General features: G+C 48.8%; 1 protein-coding gene across 1 annotated transcript in view; it reads right to left on the reverse strand.

The window, feature by feature from the left end:
- LOC119397704 (intermembrane lipid transfer protein VPS13A) overlaps positions 1 to 20,525 on the reverse strand; it is a 1,038,245-nt gene that overhangs the window by 365,786 nt on the left and 651,934 nt on the right. The window contains exon 51 of the mRNA XM_037665124.2: positions 11,645 to 11,756. Within this exon, the coding sequence (XP_037521052.1) occupies positions 11,645 to 11,756 (112 nt within the window). The remainder of the gene's footprint in view (positions 1 to 11,644; positions 11,757 to 20,525) is intronic.

Genomic DNA, 20,525 nt, shown 5'->3' on the forward strand with positions numbered 1-20,525 from the left:
GTCAATCTCTCGTCGAGACCGTCGCCAACGTCTTCAGTAGTCCTCCGAGTTCACCGTCGGTTGCCTTCGTCCAGCCTGCTGCTTGCTCTCGTCGCGTGCGTCCCCAGTAGTCTTCTCCGTCCTCGGTCCGTCGAGGTCAGGCCTAACTGGGCCTTGGTCCCTTGCTTCAGGACTCCACAGGTGACAGGCACCTCCTTGACTGAACTGTGGTCTGCAGCCGTCCTGCCGAGAAGAGAAGGGCTGCTGGCGATCCCGGAACTGCCGTATTGAGGGGCGACGTGTCCGGGCAGCCTCGCTTGGAGCCTTCCAAGGTCTACGGCCACTCCCCGGGCCTTGCGTGCCACCACCTCCAGAACCGAGTACCAGCCGGTTTCGCCGCGGGTGCGACGCTTGCTCCTTCCTCGATCTTCTCCGTCCGGCACCCCACAGCACAGTGCCACGATCATCCTTCGTCGTTCCCCATCACGGCTCGGGTCGCATGCCACGAGCCCCTATCTGGCCAATCCTCTGTGTCGACGTGGCTGGTGCGCGTGCCATCGGGTGACCTTTTGCTTCTCGCGCACCGTCGCAGCGCTTCCACGTTCGGCACGCGCCTCGTGCCCCTCCTTTACTCATCACAATCGCAATCTTTTCTAGGTACTTCCCTACTCACCTTGTCTGCATTCGTGAGAGTTTGACGTGCCTCCCCTTAGCTGGTCTTCAACTTAACATCAAAAAGTGTCATTTTGCAGTACGCCAGTTGACGATACTGGGTCACGTCGTCTGCAAGGAAGGCGTTCCTCGGGACTATCAACAGGACTGACAGAAACCTGCCTGCTAACTGCACTCATTCACTATGTCATATTTTGATATAGAAAGAAGGGGAATAGTCATCCGAGGGGCTCATTTTTTTCTGTATTATACACAACTAGTGAAACCGACAGACAATTAAGCCAAGGAAAGCATAGAGGACTGTCATGAGTAAGAAAGAGCCCTTCGCAAGAAAGAAGATGATGAAACGTTCGAAACGGAGCGAGCGCGCTCACCATAGCGTGGAGAAGCCGGAGGCGTGTGACCCGAGCTGTGATCGGGACGCAAGCAATGACGCGCTGGCATTGTCTACGTGGACTTGCCAGGAGAAGGTTGTCTCGCCAGCAAGCGCCCTGGCGACGGGAGCGGTAGGAGTTCGACTCGGCAGCCTGTGACACGGGCGTGCCGAGAGGTGGCCTGGGACCTCGACCCAGTTCGAGTGAGGCGTCTCGAGATGCGGCAACTGCGCACAGCCATCACCGAAGTTCCTGGCGCAAGCCCCCTTCGAAGCAAGCCGTCGAAGACAGTCCCCGGTGGGCCACGTCGGCTCTTAGCACCGGGCATCAGCGACCGCCGATAGGCCTAATCCCGCAGCCTTCCGCCCAAGGAGGTTAAAATAAAATTTGCTGGAGTGGAGGAGGCGCCCCTCAGCTGAAGCCGCGTGCCGCCATCTTGCCATAGGCAGAAAGCGCGCCTTCCGCAACGCATGCTGCAGCGGCCGCATAGATGTTCTAGCTGTTCTCTGGCGTGGTGGCTTCCGGACGTTGTTGGATACATTGTGTGTTGCGTACCGCTGTATAAATCGAGCGAAAAGGTACTCTGGGATGAAGTTTCAGTCGTAAGCAGAACATTTCGAGCTCGATGAAAACTTCTCTATATGCCGGAACATATGCTGACAGCCCGCAATCTGTCTCCAATTTCACATTTGACGGTCATTCTTTTTTTCCTAACCGGTTTCGTAAGGACTCAAATGTTCGAAGCACGTCGGGGCAGGCTGTTTGACGGGAAGTCTGGAAGCCAAAAGACGGCGATCGCATATGTTAGAGGCACTTTTCGCCAAATTGTTTCGACCGGACTAGGCTGCGACCTGGGAGTTCTTCGACTAGCTGTGCTTGACGCATTTGTAAAGCACTTGCAAAACCCAGTGATGCACATTCTTGTGCTTGCTGATACCACTGGTGCGGAGCGCGAATAGGAAAATAACGCACCGCTTGCTATTCATTGAAATTACAGTAGACTCTCATTAAACGGAACCTGAAGGGACCAGGAAAATGTGTTCCATTTAACAGGAGTTCCGTTTACTGAGAGGTGAACAGGGGTGCAAATTCATGTACGAAACCAATCATATCGGAGTCAGTTGTTCCATTTAAGCAGCAGTTCCGTTTAACAGATTTCCGTTTACTGAGAGTCTACTGTATATAAATAGGCGAGATTTCGTTATCGGTTGCCCTGTTCGTGCTATAAAAGGGTAGCTCACAACTACAGTAAAAGCTCGTTAATTCGAATTCCACGGGAACGCTGAGCAATTTCGAATTAAACAAAATTCGAAATAATGAAAGTGAGCAAAAATGGGTGGATTTCGGGGGTGGGGGCACGAAAAATATTTATTGGCCAAAAAAGTCGGTGATGACCATCTGCTTCTTTTCTCTGAATGCCACAGCTGCGGCTCTCTGTCCCAGCGCGCGGACGCGGCGCAGGGAATCCTCTTTACCCTCTTCAAAGCTGAAGAAGAGACGCGCCACATTAAGTGCCTCCATCACCGCAGAAGCTGACGGGCGCACAGGCGCTTCGTCATCTTCGTCTTCCTCACCTTCTGGCTCTTCAGCAACAGGCTGCGCACCGGCTACTTGAGTGATAATGTCCTCATCAGTCAGGGCACCACACACCGATGCACCGGTGTAGCTTCAACATAATCGGCAAAACGTACGCCCCGAAGAGTGTCGCGCAATGCCACTGGCATGAGCTCCTCAGCCCCGTCCACGTCGACGTCACAACTATCCTGCGCACTTCCAGCTGCAAATCCACTGTGGCGGAAACAGTTTGCGATTGTGGTCGCGGTCACCTGTTCCCATGCGCGCACCAACATGTGCATGGCAGTGAGCAGCGTAATGCCGAAGTCCTTCCTGTCGCCCGCGCACAAAATCATTCTCACCAGCATGTGACGCCTATAAAAGCACTTGATGTTCCTTATCACACCCTGGTCCATTGGCTGTAGGGCCGCAGTCGTACTTGCTGGAAGGAACACTAACTTTGTTGCTCTCAGCTCAACGTCGACTTTGTGCACCGAACAGTTGTCGACGACAAGAAGAACGCGTCTGCTGCCCAGTTCCATTCGCCTGTCGAATTTCAGTAGCCACTTCCTGAATAGGTCACCTGTCATCCAGGCTTTCTTGTTTGCGGCGTACTCCGTCGGCAGTGACCGAATGTTTTTGAAGCACCGTGGCTTGAGTGCTTTGCCAATCACAAAAAGGGGGACCTTTTCCGTACCGGTCATATTTGCGGCGACCAGAACAGTGACACGCTCTTTGCTGCGCTTGCCGCCGGCACAGCTGTCTCCCTTGTAGGTGATCATCTTGTCTGGCTGCAACTTGAAAAATAACGCTGTCTCGTCAGCGTTAAACACATCCTGTGGTGAGTAGCTCTCCAAGTACTGCTGCAGGGTGTCGCTTTTCCAAGTAGCGCATGTTTCGGCGTCCACTTCCTTTGCCTCGCCGGATAACGTGCGGAATACGAGATTGTGCCGCTCCCTGAAACGATGAAACCATCCCTCGGAGGCGACAAAGTCTTCAATGTCCAAGTGCAGGGCGAAATCGGCTGCCTTGGCCATGATGATAGGGCCGCTCAATGCGATACTCTGGGCTCTCATTTCTTTAACCCAGATAATCAAAGCTGACTCCAGTTCCGGGAACTTCGCTGTCCTTAGCCTTTTTCGACTGGCGCCAAAATCCTCGGCTTCATAGGCGTTTTCAATGGCCGTCCTGTTGCGTATGTAGGTTGACAACGTGCTCGGAGGTATGCCGTGCTTCCTCGCAATTTCGTATTTCCTCGAGTTCCCTTGGTCAACCTCTCGCAAAATCTCCACCTTCTCCTTGACAGTCTTCGCGCAGTAGTTTCCCCGCGGCATCTTGCAACTTCGATGCGGAATAAGACGGCTTGACGGCGTGAACGAACAACGTGCTCGAGGAACAAAGTGACGCTGCCGGGTGCGGCCTAGGACTGCTAGGACTACTCCGCCGACTCCTCAGCGTCCCGCGGGTCCCCCGTATACAAGTGGCGCCAGGCGCTGAGATAGCGGGAGGGCTACGGAAAAAAAAAAAATTGCTCCCTGGATTTCGGAGGCCATACTTTGCTCGCCCTTTGCTCGGAGGTTACTTGAAGCTCGAAAAAACCGGTTGTGCCACCTATCGTTCGGCCGTAAAAGCTTCCACTAGTGTTTGACGATGATGACGCTCGGCGGCGCGCGCTTCGAATTATCCGTAGAGGCGGCAATTTCTGTTCGAATTAACGAATCGTTTTACACATGGTCTCCTATGCACTGCGGACCGGACTGCGGCGACCATTTCGAATTAACCAAAATTTCAAATTAATGAGGTGTGAATTAACGAGCTTTCACTGTACGAGGTTAAGTAATGTCATTTGGGCAATATACAAGGACCTGTTTTTTCTTACATTCGTGCATTTTTTTCGTTATATTTGTATTTGCTTTATGCAGTGCAGCGATCGAGTAAAACCAGCAGGTCTGAACTGTGCAGTGCTCTTTCCAGCTGCAAATAAAGCGACCTAATTCCGATCGCCCAGGGGTACTCCGGCCATTAGATGCGTTCAAATTGAAAAAAGTTGTTGAAGATGTGACAGTTGCATCACCTATATGGCAGCATTACGAAGAAATGCTTCATCTTTTCCAATAAGAGATAAAACAGCTCAAGATGAAAATTCTGCAGCAGAAAAATTGCACACTAACCAAAAAGAGCGAGGCTCGATCCTCAAACGATAATAAAGGAGATCAAGGATCAAAAGCTCATGTCTGAGTAGGGTAGGGCGATGTTCACTGCAGCCTTCCCCCATACATACAGCAGCCCCTAAGGCACGAAAAGACCAGAAAGGCACGTATTCCATCCGAGCTGCGGGCGTTTTGCGTTAACGCTGCGCTTCTATTCTCCATCAGCTTACGAGTATGTACGCACAAAGTTTAATCGCGCACTGTCAGCAGAGCGCTCTATACGAGAACGGTGTACAGAATTCCATCACAGGAAATGCTGGCTTCACAGATGAGTCACTGTTTCAAAAAAGCTAGCCCAATGCCGCACAAAAACTCTACTGTACTTTGATTGTTGATGACAAATGAGAAAACATGTTGAGATTGTGGGCGACTAAACGGTTAGATATGCGGGCTTTGGAACTGGAATACATGATGAGACTATGCTCGTTGGCTTAAACTTATGACTTATGCCCATAGGCGTGCGCGGGGGGGGGGGGGGGGGGGGAGGCAAGGGGGCGAGAAGGGGGGGCGCGAAGTCAGCCCTATACATTGTAGGGGGGGGCGAGAAGAGGGGCGCAAAGGCAGCCGCATACATTGACATAATAGGGAGGGGGGCGCTGCGACGAACCTTCGCCCCCCCTGAAGGGGAACCCTGCGCACGCTTATGCTTATGCCACTTGGGCGTTTTTAATTGATTCATTGACAGGGTAAGAGAGAGTGGCCGAGCCTACGAAATAGTATCGAAAAAGCTGTATCTATTGAAATAGTGTCAACTGCAAGCTGAATGCCCTTGAAGCACGTCCATGCAAAGCCAAAACTATTCTTTTTGGAGATTTTGAGCTTGTCTTGAGAAAAGAGATGGCTTTCAAGCCTTGACGAATATATTTCTCGATGAGCATATCGAGTGTGGTGCTTTGGACCCACATTTATATTCCGCTCAAAGAAAGTGGCCGAACTCCATATATGCATAAGACTCCGTCACATGACGAACGAAATAAACAGGAAAATGAATGCCGAGAAGTGACGTCTGCTCTTACGAGGATAATTATTAAAAAAAAAAAACAGTGATACAGGCCCTTCGGTGTGCATGCTTGCAAGGAAAACGCCAAAAGAAACAGAATAAAACTGACCGCATTCTTATCTGCGATTTCGCTTCTTATTCTTGACAGCTTCTCCATGTTTGCCATTATAACCATTAAAAACCACGGCGGAAAGACGCGGTCAGCGCGGCGGGTGCGCTTTGGCTCCCGTTTCTTGCCTATGGCAAGATGGCCGCCGCGCGCGCGGCGCGGCTTCACTGCGGCCCATTGGTAAGTATAGGCAGCCTCCACTCCAGCAAGTTTTATTTAAACCTCCTTGCTCCCGCCACGTCAGCGACAACGTCATGTGATGACGACGACGGACGACGATTCGGCAGCGGCAAGGACGGCCACGGTCGTCAAGACCGTCGAGATCAACGACTGGGACACAACTCGACCGATCGCGGACTTTGATGAGAAGTGCATCAGCTGGGCCAAGTAAGGTCAGCCCTTTCATCATGAAGGTTAACCCGAATCATGAGCAGCACTAAGGCCTTAGTTTAACTAGGACGGTTTTGTTAGTAGTGCGGCTGGTTCGTAGCTTTAGTTTGAATTTGCAGTTTTTGGTATTTGTTTTGTATATTATTTGTATTTCTTGAGTGCTGTGCATGTGTTCATTAAATGTTGTTTTGCCGTTAACAGAGTCCTGTTTGAATCCATTGTTCGCAACAACCCGAATCCGTGACAATTGGCGAGCCTGCCAGGATTCAATTTCCTGCCCGTTACGGATTTCGGAGCTCTGGCGATGGACTTCGTCAAGATTCTGAGCTTAGCGAGAGACCGAGCTTATTCAAAAGAAGAGGCGTTGGAGTTTCTTGGAATAGAGCAAGAGCGTGCTCGAAATGAGAGGGAGCTTGCGCGAAAAGAGCTTGAAGCTAGACTTGAGGTAAAATGCGCTGAAGCACGTGAAGCACATGCTAAACAGAAGCAACAGCTCGAGCGCAAAATGACGGCAAAAGCCACAGACGTTAGACCGGACGTAGGAATGCCAAGGGGGGATTTACCTCGGGAATTTAGATGTCCTGATGTTGACAGCTGCGATCATGCTGGATAGATTACTAACGACCGTGGGAGCTGTGTAAAGGAAAGCGGGCTAGCAATTAGCGAGGAAAAGGAGATCTTAGATACGACACGTAGTGGCAATTTTGAAATTGTTAGTGCATGGCACGTCAATAGTGTAAATCAGGGACCGGAGGAAACGATCGCACTTGAGCCAGTCGTTGCAGAACTGGCTGAACAGGAGAGTATTCCACCACTCAAACTTACTTATCTTGAAGAAACAAGCATGGGGCATGCACCAGGGAGGTTTATACCGAAGAGTGTGACGTTCATTGGCTTTGCTGACACTCACGGTGTCTCTCAGTTAAAGCAAAGTAGAAAGAAAACCGCCCCCAAAACTAGTTACAGATACACGGGTGCTAAAAGAGCTGTGCCAATGCTCAGCCGAAAACGTGTAGTTAGGACGCACCCCAGAAGAGTAGTATGGATGACGTGTTTGATGATTGTTAAAAGCAGAAATGAAGGCAGCGTTTGCTGTGGGCGTTCCCGAAGGCGCGCAGTACGAAGACGCAAAATAAAGTTGTGAAAGACGCGCAATGTTAGAAGAAGACTTAGAAGAAGTGTGAAATGTTTCAGTCCTGGACATGCAATGAAAAAGAGTCAGGTGGGGGTTTAGTAAAAGTTGTTTCGCATGGAGAGTTACAGTTTGGTGCGGACTTACGCAAGTGTGTTTTAGACAAGGTTATTTGGAACAATGTGAACTGTGAGTACTGGCAGAGTCTTGTGTAGCGTTTCCGCAACTGTGTAGTGGTCAGAGTTTTGTGAGTTGTGGCGGTCATCAGTCAACAGTATGTGCTCAGTGTAGTTCAAAGCAAGCATACACAATTTATAAGTTACACCCCAAGTTCAGGACATAGAAAAGCAGTTTTTTGGGAAAAAACTCTTCGAAATGGTGGCGTATGTCATGAGTGAGAGCCAGGCGGCGGGAAAACGATGACGACAAAGTCCTCAAGACATTCGAAGCGGCACGAGCGCGTGCTTGGAATATTCCACAGAGCTCGAGGCACGCGAACTGAGCCATGAAGGAGGACAAAGAGCAATGAGCTGGCATTGTATTCGTGGGATCGGCAGAGGAAGGTTGCATCGCCAGCAGACGCGACGGCAGCGACGGGCGTTCGGGTCTGCGGACGGTGACGCGGGCGTCCCGAGGTGAGGCCGGCGAGATCAACGACGTTCGGGCAAGGCACCTCGGCGATGTAGTGGCCGCGCCCCGCAAGTACGGACGTTGCCGGCGCGAGACCCCTCCCGAAGCAAGCCACCGAGTGCAGTCCCCGGAGGGCCACGTGAGCGATGGAACGCCATGCGGAGCGAAGGAACCGACGACGACGTTAGGCCTAAGGGGTCTGCAGTCAAGCCTCGGTGGACGACGACCTCTGTTGACAGGCGACGGCTAACTCGTCACACAAGATAGTCGAAGGCGGATCGCGAAGGAGATCGACGATGACTGGAATTAAGCACAGCGGTGTTGCGGTGTCGAAAGAATCAAGTAAGAGCGGTGCAACGAAGCAGCGATCTCGATGCTAGACTGATGAAGCTATGTTAGCAGGAGGTAGGACTGTGAGAAGGATTTATTGCTTAGATTGAAGAGATAGTTTGAGTTTGCGTATTGTTACTTGTTTTTTCTTTGTATATATATGTTTGGAGTGCCGTGGCTTTGTGTGATAAGTGTTGTTTGCCAATAAACGAGTCTTTGACTGAGTCCATCGCACCGGGCCACCTGAAATGCGTGACAAGGACACCATTTGTGGTTTCTTAGCTGTAGTGTAAGGATTCTCTTTTAAATTGAAAGGAATTAAAGCGGACGAGAAATCACCATTTCTATCGGTGGGATTCGAACTCACAACCTTCAAATTACGTGTCCGATGCTCTACCATTTGAGCTACAACAGAGGATGCTCCCTTGTCTACAAAGCATGTCCTCTATGCTTCCCTTGGCTTAACTGTCTGTTGGTTTCACTAATTTGGTATAAAAAGCGGCTCAAAGCTCTAGCCTGTTTTAGTGGGATCGAGGAACCCGTACGGGTCCTGACACGTCTTTTGTGCATTTTTCACTTTGACTTGGTCAGTGACTGCAACTTCTTCACCATGGCTAAAGTCTTTTTAAAAGATTCATTTTTTGCTATTAAAAAATGGCACACAGCCAGTGAGCCAAATGGATTTGTGCAGCCCGATGCCCGAGACTATCTGGAAACACAATTTGTTGTGAAAAAGTGGGAAGTGGCATTCAGGGGTGAGACAGCTGCGCATATTGCGCATTTTTGATACGATTCCGTTTTCCTGCGCCAAGCTGCTCCAAAAGCATAAAAATTGCAAAAATTGCGCCGAACTGCACCGCACTGCACCGAAACAGCTTCACAGGCAAGATTTTTCAAGCCCGCATCAGTTTCAGCGTGGGAAAACGTAACTTTAGAAGCAGCGTCAGGGATACGTTCGCAGAACACGTTAACGTGCCCAAGCGTGTCCTTCTATGCGCCTTTGTAATGGAGGCTTCCATAGTGCTGCGATAATCGCCTCTGAGCGGTTGTAAATATATGTGCCCCCCTCCCCCCAAATGCGCTGTAGCTCTGCTAGCTTGCTGCTTCTCGGTAGGCTGAGTGTTCTGGTGCTACTGTCAACTGTCGCGTAGCGAAAACTATCGAGTGGCATACGTAGCGCGTAGCGGGGTTGTTCACTCTCGGTTTCTTTATTGTGCATAGCTTGTTCCTCTGCTAGCTACGGTTTTGATGTCGACGCTGCTGCGTGTGTTCTCCCGCAATGAGCAAAGGTGAGTATTTTTCGTGTGGATAGAGCAAATATTTTCGGCTGCATGCGTTAACCTCGTTAAAACATACCTGCCGTGAACGCGGCGTAACTATGCATTAAATGGTAGTAGGCACTAACCCCCAAGTTCCAATTTGCATCTCCTGGCTTGCGCCGACGCTGCCAAGGAGGAAATAAATGCAGTGCCGCTGTAAATAGTGCCTCAAGTGCGCACGACAAAGCCTTTTTTTGTTTGCTCGTTTGCCGCAGCGCTGATTCGGGCTCTCTCGTACGACCGTCCTATAGCACATGATGGCGGCATCAAGGAGCGTTTCGAAACTATTACGCTTACAACGGCGCTACGCTTGCAGCATCGTACACGCGCGCGTTTGACGACTTAAGTGTCCGAGCGGTAACGTTTCTCGCCGCTCGCGACCCATTCTTGAAGGCGGTCCTGCACGAGGTGGCAGCGAACGGTGGTGCAGCGCGCTTTTGTTATCACCTATTAAAATCGTGTGGTACACTTGACACTACGCCACCCTCGCGGCCAAGCAGATAGCTGAAGGTGTTTTATTGTGATGGGGTACTCAGGGAGGGCGAAGGTTCATCGCAGCGCCCCCAATCCCGATTAAGTCAAAGTATGGGCAGTACAGGGCAGACTTTGCGCTCCCCCACGAAGGGGAACACTGACAAGCAGACCAACAGGAAGTCACAGCAGCAACCTGTTAAATGGTATTGCTTATCTAAAGCAAAGATCTACTGCTATGTGACTACAATTCTTATGCAATCAGTTTTTTTTTATTATTTGAGAAGTGCGATGTTTTTTCTTTCTTATTTTCAAATGTAAAGTGAACCTAGTTGGAAAAACTTTTTTCATCTATTTCATATGTTGCTACCCGGGTTATATAAATTGCGTGGATTGTAAAGAGGTAGTGTAGTTCATACCTGGTGATAATCTGTTTAAAAAAGCTTTCTCCAAAGGCTGTTTGAATGTTATGTGTATTCTAAGCCGATTAAAATATGTGCTTGTTCCTCCAAGTTGCTAGAAATTTGTTTTTTCAAGCTCCAAAAACGACATAATAAATGCCGCTAACTGCTCCCAAACAAAGTTCTCCTGCTCCTAAATTGAAAGTTTGCTGCTCCCAAATCGATTTCAGCCGTCTCACCCCTGGGCATTAAGCATCCTAATTGCCATTACATTCCTAGTGTGTCTTCTTGCCACCTATACTATGGCCCCCTAACAACAACATCTCTTCTCGTTGATATCCTCATTCCATGGTCGCGAAGGGCCAAGGATGGTGAATACTTGCACACATCATTAAAACACAAAAATGGTTGCCCATTTTCAAATTCAACAAAATTAGTAACTGTTTTCCTTGTTGATGAACTACCTCTACTTCAGACAGTTATTATGCTTCCATCCATGTACAAGTTGTCCTAAATTAGTCATCAACTGCACTTTGCATAAAAGGTGCATAAACTTTTCATATAACAAAGTGCCAATTTATAAACTGCATCATAGGGAGATTCAACTGCACCACATTGTGTTCACACTGAGATCGTCCCATTTGGTACAGCTTCAAAACGCACTAAGCGACAGCCCACCGTCCTGTGTTCTTCTTTCATGCAGTCATTTAATTTGAGCTTTTAGAAGCTATGGTTTTCACACACACATAAGAAAAACCAATTACATTTTCGATTTACCACACTTTTTGCATTCACCAATGAAAGTATATAACTTTTGAGACAAATATTAAAGCACTAGTCTGTTATCATGGTAAGACACATGCTAAAATGTTTACAGATGCAAAACCTATTGCACAAGCTACATATTGTCCCTGGAGGGGCACAACCCATTCAACTGGCAATCTACAAAAAAGGTCACTGGCCCAGTAACTAGTATAAGCCGAAATGAAAGGATGCCCTAAAATAATGGATGTTCTCACTACCTCTCTAACAAGCCAGGATTTCGCAAAGGTTATTGTCAAAAGGGGGCCCACCTTGATCCAGAAGAGGTGCTTGTCCATTCGTGAAGTGCAGCTCAGGAATTGAGCCCTCTGGTTGTGAAGCACAATGTCCTGGCACCAGAGGCCATCCGTGGAGGGCTCATAGCTGAAAAAGGCCACACAGAATGATCGAGCTCGCAGATAAGCCGCAGAAAGAACAAAAGAGCTAAGGCAGGACAAGGCCTTCAATGGAACAATTTATTGAACAAGCTTTACACACAACACATGTGGAGCAAAGCAGCGGTCAAAGCAACGCACACAGAAAAAAAAAGAGCGCTGCAAACGACTCCTTCACAAGTGCATGACACTCTTTTTTCCTCGCGGCCTCTAAACGACTATTTTTGAAAACCACCTTTCACATTTCTGTCGTGAGCTGTCCAGATTATATTTCATTCTCCTTTATATTTGGATACAGATAGGGCAACTTAATCCAGGCCACCAAATGATACCATATAGTACTGTGATGTCTATGGAAGGGAGTCAGACTCCAGCCGTCACGATGAATGGAACAAGAACTGCTTTTATTGACTATGATACATGGTTTATATGCAATGAGTAAATGCGCCCCCTGGGGGATGAAGGAACAAAAACGAAACCAAAACTGAATACAACATACTCCCCCCCCCTTATTTTTAGTGGTTAGTTGTTAGTACGTATTAGTAGCAAAAAACCCAAGTATTTACTCTACTTATTTACATAGTACAGAATAAGCACAATTTCAGACCGTAAACTAAAAGTTGGTCTGATAGTCTTGAAGCCAGGCTGGTGGCCGGCGCCTTCGGGTCGGCCGCTCTGAATGGTGTACTGCTGAGGTTGGCTGCTGCAGTACCCCAGAAGATGGCGACTGCGTCCCAGAAGGCGGCTGCAGCACAGGAGACTGCACTACGCCAGGAGACAGCGGCTGTGGCACGGCAGGTTGCATTACGCCAGGAGACTACGGCTGCGGCACGGCAGGTTGCATTACGCCAGGAGACTGCGGCTGCGGCACGGCAGGTTGCATTACGCCAGGAGACTGCGGCTGCGGCACGGCAGGTTGCAGTACGCCAGCAGGAGGCGGATCCGATACGGCAGGTTGTAGCCCGGCAGGCTGTGGCACCGAAACTCGAAACTGCGGCACAGGTAGCTGCGACTGGTGGGAATCACCCCCCTCTGGAACCCTGGAAAGCTTGGAGGCATTCCACGTACGGACGTCTTCAAGCCTGTAAGAAGCAGGTCCCTTCCTTTCCAACACTTTAGTTGGTGAAGAGAAAGAGCCCTAGCAAAAATGCCAATAGAATTTTCTATTGGTCTTATAGAAAAATCTTATTTGTTGTATAAGTGCTCTATTGGAGCTTTATAGGTCTAATTAGAATTCTATTGTCACCAATAGAGACCAATTGACGACATCTATTTGTCACCGATAGGACCAATAAATTTTTTATTGGTGCCTATAGCTGGCAGCTATTTGTCACTTATAGAACCAATTGGCACCAATAGGGTATAATAGGAGACATCTATTTGTCACCAATGGAACCAACAGGTAATGTTAGTACCAATAGGTGGCAGCTATTCGTCACTTATGGAACCAGTAGGCACCAATAGGCTTTAATAGGCGACGTCTATTTGTCACCTACAGAACCAATAAATAGCAGCTATTTGTCATTTATAGAACTAGCAGGTGTGAATTGCCACCAAAGTCACAGGGTTATGCATGGTATTAAAAGGCCACCTATATGTATTTAATTCACTTACAGGGTCATGCAGTAGCGAATTCAGCCAAAAGGCAGTTTTTGATTTGTTCAGTATTTGAGCAAAGTGGCAGCTGTTTTACATAACAGTGTTCCAAAATATCGCAGCCATATTTTTCAAAAATCTCACCAAAATAATTACACAGACGCCGTAGACAGGGGGAGGGGGGCGGCCCCCCTCCCGAAATTTTTATGATACATGGTGTTTTACCGAAAATAAATATTGAAAATAGGCGTTTTTCTCAAATAGTCAAGGCTTTCAGCAAGTGCCCCCCCCCCCCCCCGAAAAAATTCCTGGCTACGGGCCTGCACAGACGCCTGCATATTTGTGCAATTTCATTCTGTACTCAAGGTTATGGCTATGCATTATATTTGTGGGATAAACCCGAAAAAAAGACAGGTTTCCAGAAAGAGAAAGTGATCATAGTTGAAAAGGGAACGCGAGAACATTGAGTACCCAGTTTTGGGTACTCAATGTTCTTGTAAAGGCAGCAATTTGTACTCTGCTATCCATGCATGGTGCAAACGGGGTGGGAAAAATAAGCTGCTAATAAAATAAGCGAAGTCAACATGTAAGGTAGAAGTCGTCACTTCCTGCTTGAATGTGTGCATATAATGTATACATCGTTCTTTTCAGCCGGTGGGCTATTGCGATTCTTCGACAGCACTCTATGGAAACAAGCGTGAACAGTACGGCATCTACCAGCTCCGCTGGTCGCATTACTTTTCGAAACAGTTGTAGCCTGGCTGGTAATAAGAGAAGTTATCTATGATAAATTCACGAGACTAGCGTCTTTTTATTGTCGCCAAGCTAAGAGCGCGGAGAAGACAAATGCGAACAGCGCTGTTCGCGTTTTTTTCGTCGCCGTTGTAAGTAGTAGGTGGTAGGTTGCAAGTGCAAGCTCGCTCGAGCGCTTGCACTTCTTACGACGGTGAACATCGCGTTCGCTGCCGCAGGTTACTGTACCTGCGGGCTCACCCTTAATGCGCATCAAAAAAAAAAAAAAAAACCAGAAATATCTGAAGTTCGGAACATGCGGAAACACGATAACGATAACAAAATCACGAGCAACCAACCAAAGTGATACAGGCTTGCCAAAAAAGCTAATTGAAGATAATAGCTGTCGCGTGAGGGCGCTGTATGTCTTCTAGTTTATTTTTCTTTTTGCAGCTGAAATATCGGTTCGCTACGCTTTCCATAACCTTCCTTCCAATGTGTCAGCAGCTGAATATTTTCGAGGGGTTGGAAATAGAGCAACATATTGCAATACAGTAGCAAAAAATAAAATCTTGTTTTTGTGGTGCGGCCACGGCACGAGCGCCAGCCAGCAAGCGAGCCGACTACAGCCAGCCACAGCCGCAGCGGATGTTTTCGGCCGAGTCACGACTCGAGTGTGTGTTGCGGCATGTTCGTGGTCGAAGTCAGGCTTAGAAATGTTATATGTTTGTGTCTATTGAAGGTTGCACGAAAACGCACGTGTGTAATCGCGACGACAATGCAAGGTCGGCCATGAGCGTCAAAGAAGTTAAACGTTTCAATGCTAAAAGCGTCTCGGACTTCAACAGCAGTAAGTGGTACCGAGTGTGCTGACAGGATGCTGCTCGCAAAGGTGGTTGCTTCGGTGCGCATACCCTGCCGATGTTAGGTAAGTGAACTGTTTTTTATATATTTGCTAGTCAGTAAAAGTTGCTCTTGCTGTGCTACTAATTCGCGCATCTGCCAGCGTGCCCACCGGACAGCGAGGACAAGAGCGATAAATCAGTGTTCACTTACCTCTAGCCACGTAAAATGATTTTGTCGCTGCATGTGCCCAGCTCTCACGGCCCTAGCATTGTAACTGGTATGGAATAAGTCTGAGAACTTGGCATAGTTTTTTTTTTTTTAAAAGTTAGCCCCTTCGTTTGTTCTAGTTTTTCCGCTCCACAGCCAGCTCACCGGAATTCCCCTTATGCCGATTCTACAGTGTGTAGTATCTGCATATATTTTTTTATTCTAATGCTTGTTTTCTTTCAGTAGCACATTTAAATATTTTCTTTCTTACTTCCTGGTATTTTATATTTGTTTCTTTTTTTCAGGCACTACCTAGAGAAGCGGTGCAGTGGCACACATTTGACAAGGAAGCACAGCATGCCTGGAAAGCTTGTTGCGGGGAAGATCGCCGATGTGATGAAGTTATCCTGTAATAATGATAAATATAGCACATGCCTCCCTTCAAATAGAATTTGTTCATTTTATACAGGCGCTGCTATGTTGCAGTCCTCAAATGCCCATTATTTAGTATGCCAAAATTACGAGTTCCCAGCAGAGAAATATGCCAGTAGATTTCCAATACACAAATACAGTAGTAATAGGCAAATAGAATGCCAATAGACAAATATACTACGAGTACGCCAATAGACAAACACAATAGGCAAATAGAGTGCCAATAGACAAACACACCAATAAACAAATAGAGGTCGAATAGACCAGCACGCCACCTATAGACCCATACGATACCAATAGACCAATATGTTCAATAATCCGATAGGCTATTGGTTTTTCTATGGGTGATTTTTGCTAGGGAGGAGTCGCCCTTAAAACGAACGGATGGTTTCCTGACACGAACAATGTCGCCTGCAGCTATCCCAGGTTCCTTGGCAGCTCTCCTCTTGTCTGTGTACAGCTTGCTGCTCCGCTGTTGACGCCGGACCCTACGAGGTAGTCGCACCAATTCCTTAGCCGGGTCTTTAGCGAATGCTGGTGCTGAGAAGCCAACGACGTCCAGCCTGGTTCTGGACATTCTTCCATGCAGTAGAACAGCAGGGGCAACCCCAGTGGTTGCCTGTGGAGTAGCCCTGTAAATAGCAAGATAGTCCATGACTGCTTGTCGGAGGGGTCGTCCTTCGAGAAATGAAACTTGAACAAAGTTTTTGAATGTCCTGTTGAATCGTTCAATTTGTCCATTCGCCTGGGGGTAGTACACCGATGAATGCAAAAGACGGATGGCCCTGTCTTTCAGAAAGGTGATGAATTCCCGGGAAGTGAACTGAGGCCCGTTGTCACAAACGATTCCCTCTGGGTAGCCTTCGCGGGCAAAAACACCAGTTAAAAAGTCTTTCACTGTGCTCGTGGATACCTCACGGCAAAAATATACCTCTGGCCACTTGGAGCGTTATAGCAAATCAAGCGTTATAGCAAATCTGCTGTAGTGAGGTGCGCGCTCCAAGGGGCCAACAATGTCTAAGACCAGCTTTTGCCATGGTCGTTCAGGCCATTCAACAGGTTGCAGTGGCGCTGGTGATGTCTTGGCAGATTTATCGGCCTCGAGGCAGATGTGGCAGTTTTTCACTGCTGTTTCTACTTCTTTATCCATTCGTGGCCACCAGAACCGCTCACGAAGTCGCGCTTTCGTGCGCGTGATACCAGGATGTGTCTCATGTGCGGTGGAAATGAACTGGGCAGTGAGAGAGGACGGAACCACGAGGCGCTCTGCTCGCAGTAGAAGATCATCGACAACAGAAAGTTCCTCTCTAATAAGGTAGAATGGCTTCACCTCTTCTGGTAAGGACTTTTGTGGTGGCCAGGCACTCAGCACAAAGGACTTGATGGTTTCTAGACAACCATCGTCAAGGACGGCCTGTCTGAACTTCTCCTTTGCCACACAGGCTGGCTCAACGAGCGACACAATTTCTTCCTCCTTTGCAAGCTCTGCTTCTGAGGTAGGTGCTGGCAGCCGTGAAAGTGCATCTGCAACAGTGTTCGTGGACCCCCTGCGGTATTCAACAGTGAAGTTATAACAAAGCAGTCGTGCGCTCCAGCGTGCGATTCTAAGCGGGCGTCTTCCACGTCCTTGTGACGACAGCAAGGAGACAAGCGCCTGGTGGTCTGTGCGAATTTTAAAATGGCGACCCCAAAGGTACGTGTGCCATCGCTCACATGCCCAAATACATGCCAGTGCTTCTCGTTCCCCGACTGAATACTTTCTCTCCGCTGGGGACTGTGTACGAGATGCGAAAGCGATTGTGCGAAGTTCTTGGCCATCTTGTTGCTGGAGGACTGCTCCGAGCCCACAGTCGGAAGCATCTGTCGATACAATGACTGGAAGCGCCGGGTCGAACATTTGAAGGACTGTGTTCGACGAAAGCATTTTTTTACCCTTCTGAAACTGTTGTCTGCTTCGGCTGACCAGATGAATGGCTCATTTTTGCGAAGCAAGACTCTCATAGGCTCGACCACTTGTACCAAACGTGGAACAAATTTCGAGTAGTACTCTACAAGACCCAAGAACGAACGGAGGGCAGCAACATCGGTTGGCACGGGAGTGTTAACTATGGAGTCAATCTTCTCAGGAAGTGGCGAGATACCACGTGCAGTGACCTTGTGCCCTAGAAATGCGAGCTCTGGAACGTAAAAGACGCATTTGTTGTTCAGTTTCAAGCCTGCATCCTTGATCTTCTGCAGGGCTGTTTTCAGGTTCAAGAGGTGTTCTTCCGCAGTCTTGCCAAAGACGATCACATCGTCAATGTAGAACAACACACCAGGGCAACGGTCAAGGATTACTGCCATCATCTTCTGAAATGCCGCTGGGGCAGAAGCTAACCCAAAGCATACTCTCTTGAATCGAAAAAGTCCATCGTGAGTGATGAAGGCTGTTAGGTCCCTGCTGTCAGGGTGCAAGAGAACCTGATGGTAAGCGGAAGCCAAGTCGAGTTTTGAGAAATGTGTAGCGCCTACCAAGGCATGGAGAAGCTCTTCTATGTGAGGCAACGAGAAACTATCTGGAACAAAGCCTTATTCGGTTCTCGGAGATCTACGCAGATCCTGATGCTGCCATCTTTCTTGTCAACAACGACAATGGGGGACACCCATTCGGAAGCATCAATGCGCTCGATGATGTCAAGGCTTAGTAACCTTTGAAGCTCATTTGACACTGGCGCACGGAGAGAATATGGCAGACGGCGAAGTTTGGAAGTTACAGGCTGCACGCCCTGACGCGTCTTAACCCGATGTGTGAACCCCTTAGCAAGGCCCAAGTTGGAACTGAAAAGTGAAGCGAACTCGCTTGCTAAGGCTGGCGGAAGATTTTCTGGACCGGGTTGCGCGTTGGACAGTGCGGAAATGTTGGGAAGTGGAACGGAAGTGGAACGAGGTAACGTGTCATTGACACATGTACACGGAGCAACAGACGTAGTCGTATGTAAGCACTGGAAAGTAGAGCCCTCAATGCGAAGATTTAAGGCTTTAATGCCGTCAAGGCCGATAAGACAAGTTCCTCGGCGAACAACATAAAAACAGAGTGACGCGGTGCGCCCTTTGAACTGTACATCTGCCGTGAAACAACCTAGCACGCAAATGGAACGTTGGGAATAGTCAAACAATGTGACGTGCGGGGCAGGCAGAAGCGAAATGCTCTGAAAATGTCGACGGAATGCTTGCTCTGACAAAATTGAAACAGATGACCCTGAATCAACAAGAAGTGTAAGCCTGACGTTCGCAACCAGCACTTCTACATGAATTCCCTTACGAGCGGAACGTTCCACAGTCAACACTTGCTCAGTACTTCTACACGACGATACATCATCGTCACATTCTATTTCGCGGACCCTGCCTTGCACTTGAGCTCGTTTGCGGTTGCATACATTTTGAAAGTGGCCCTCGTGACCGCAAAACAAACAACTTTTCCCATGCGCTGGGCACTGCATATCTGATGCGAAGTGATCCCGCGAGCTGCATCGGAAGCAATGCGGCGACGCGGAGCGCCTACTGTGTTCTCGGTTCCGTTCAGGGGGGCGGTGCCCCTGCGGCGCACGTGAGCCGCTGGCGCTTTTCGTTAGCTTCTGCTGAAAGTGAGCTGCCAGCTGTGAATTGCTCTTTTGCGATGAATGTAATGGTTTCTTACGACGACGCTGCATTGAAACTTTGTCGACCGAAGGAGAAAATTCCTTTAGCTCTTCAGCTGCTTGCTCAAATTGGAGCGCAATTTGCACCGAGCCTTCGAACGAAAGTGAGGGGCCCTCAAGCAATAACCGTTCACGTACGCGGTTGGAAGCTATGCCGGCAACAATTTGATCCCGCAGAGCATCATCCTGAGAAACGAACGAACAGTGTGACGCTAGCTCCCGTAGGGCGGCAACAAAGTCATGAACGGACTCGCCTGAGTGTTGACGGCGGCGGTGAAAACGATGACGCTCGACGACAACGTTGCAGGACGTCGAAAAGTGGTGCCGTAATGCCACGAGTGCAGTGTCGTATTCGTCAGAAGTGGCTGCGGCAGACTTATCCCCGTCCTTAATGGCGAGCGCTGCGGCACTTGGCACTGGTGGTGCTGCGGCGGTCGACCCTGCAGGTAAGGTCTGATAAATACGCTGGCCCTCCGGCCCCAAACAATGCAAAAGGATAGCCTTGCGTAGTGCTGACGTGAACTCGGCGGCCCCGGACGCCACCAGGTAGACGTTGAACATCTGCTCCCACTGCTCCCATGGTAGTGGCGGCCGGCCGGGCGTCGCAAGGAAGAACGGCGGCGGAGCGAGCCCGGGGACACTCATGTTGGGGCAGGCGCGGACGGTGCGCAGGGTACTTTTACGACATCTTCGTCGCCAATGTGATGTCTATGGAAGGGAGTCAGACTCCAGCCGTCACGATGAATGGAACAAGAACTGCCTTTATTGACTATGATACATGGTTTATAGACCGTTGCATTGGGCGAGGAGGACCGGACTGGCAACCAGCGCTTTCCTCCTTTCTGGCTCGTGCGCGACGGCGCGGAGTGTGCGGGCTGCTGCTTGGATGAGTGGCGTTTTCGAACAATGTTTGCGTGTTTTAGGTCGACCGGTGGATTTTGTTCTCCTTTACTGCGATGTCAGCCAGCGCAAGGTCAACGGGAAACCACTGCGCCGTTTTTGGTCGTTCTAACAACTGCTGAAAAAAGGAAACTGCTGTCTGAATAAGTATGCGACATGCATCACCAAGCGCGGAGTGTTTTCGGTTGTGCGCACCCTTCAAGGTACATCGTTTGTGTTACGTTACAGGTTCTAAATCAGCAAGTACCGCAATATATCCGTAATTCCCAGTGTTCCACGCTGTCAAATGTCAATCGGATTTATTTTATTTATTTATTTATTTATTTATTTATTTATTTATTTATTTATTATTCAAGTACCCTAAGGGC

Source organism: Rhipicephalus sanguineus, chromosome 6, assembly GCF_013339695.2.
Source record: "Rhipicephalus sanguineus isolate Rsan-2018 chromosome 6, BIME_Rsan_1.4, whole genome shotgun sequence".
Classification (NCBI taxonomy): domain Eukaryota; kingdom Metazoa; phylum Arthropoda; class Arachnida; order Ixodida; family Ixodidae; genus Rhipicephalus; species Rhipicephalus sanguineus.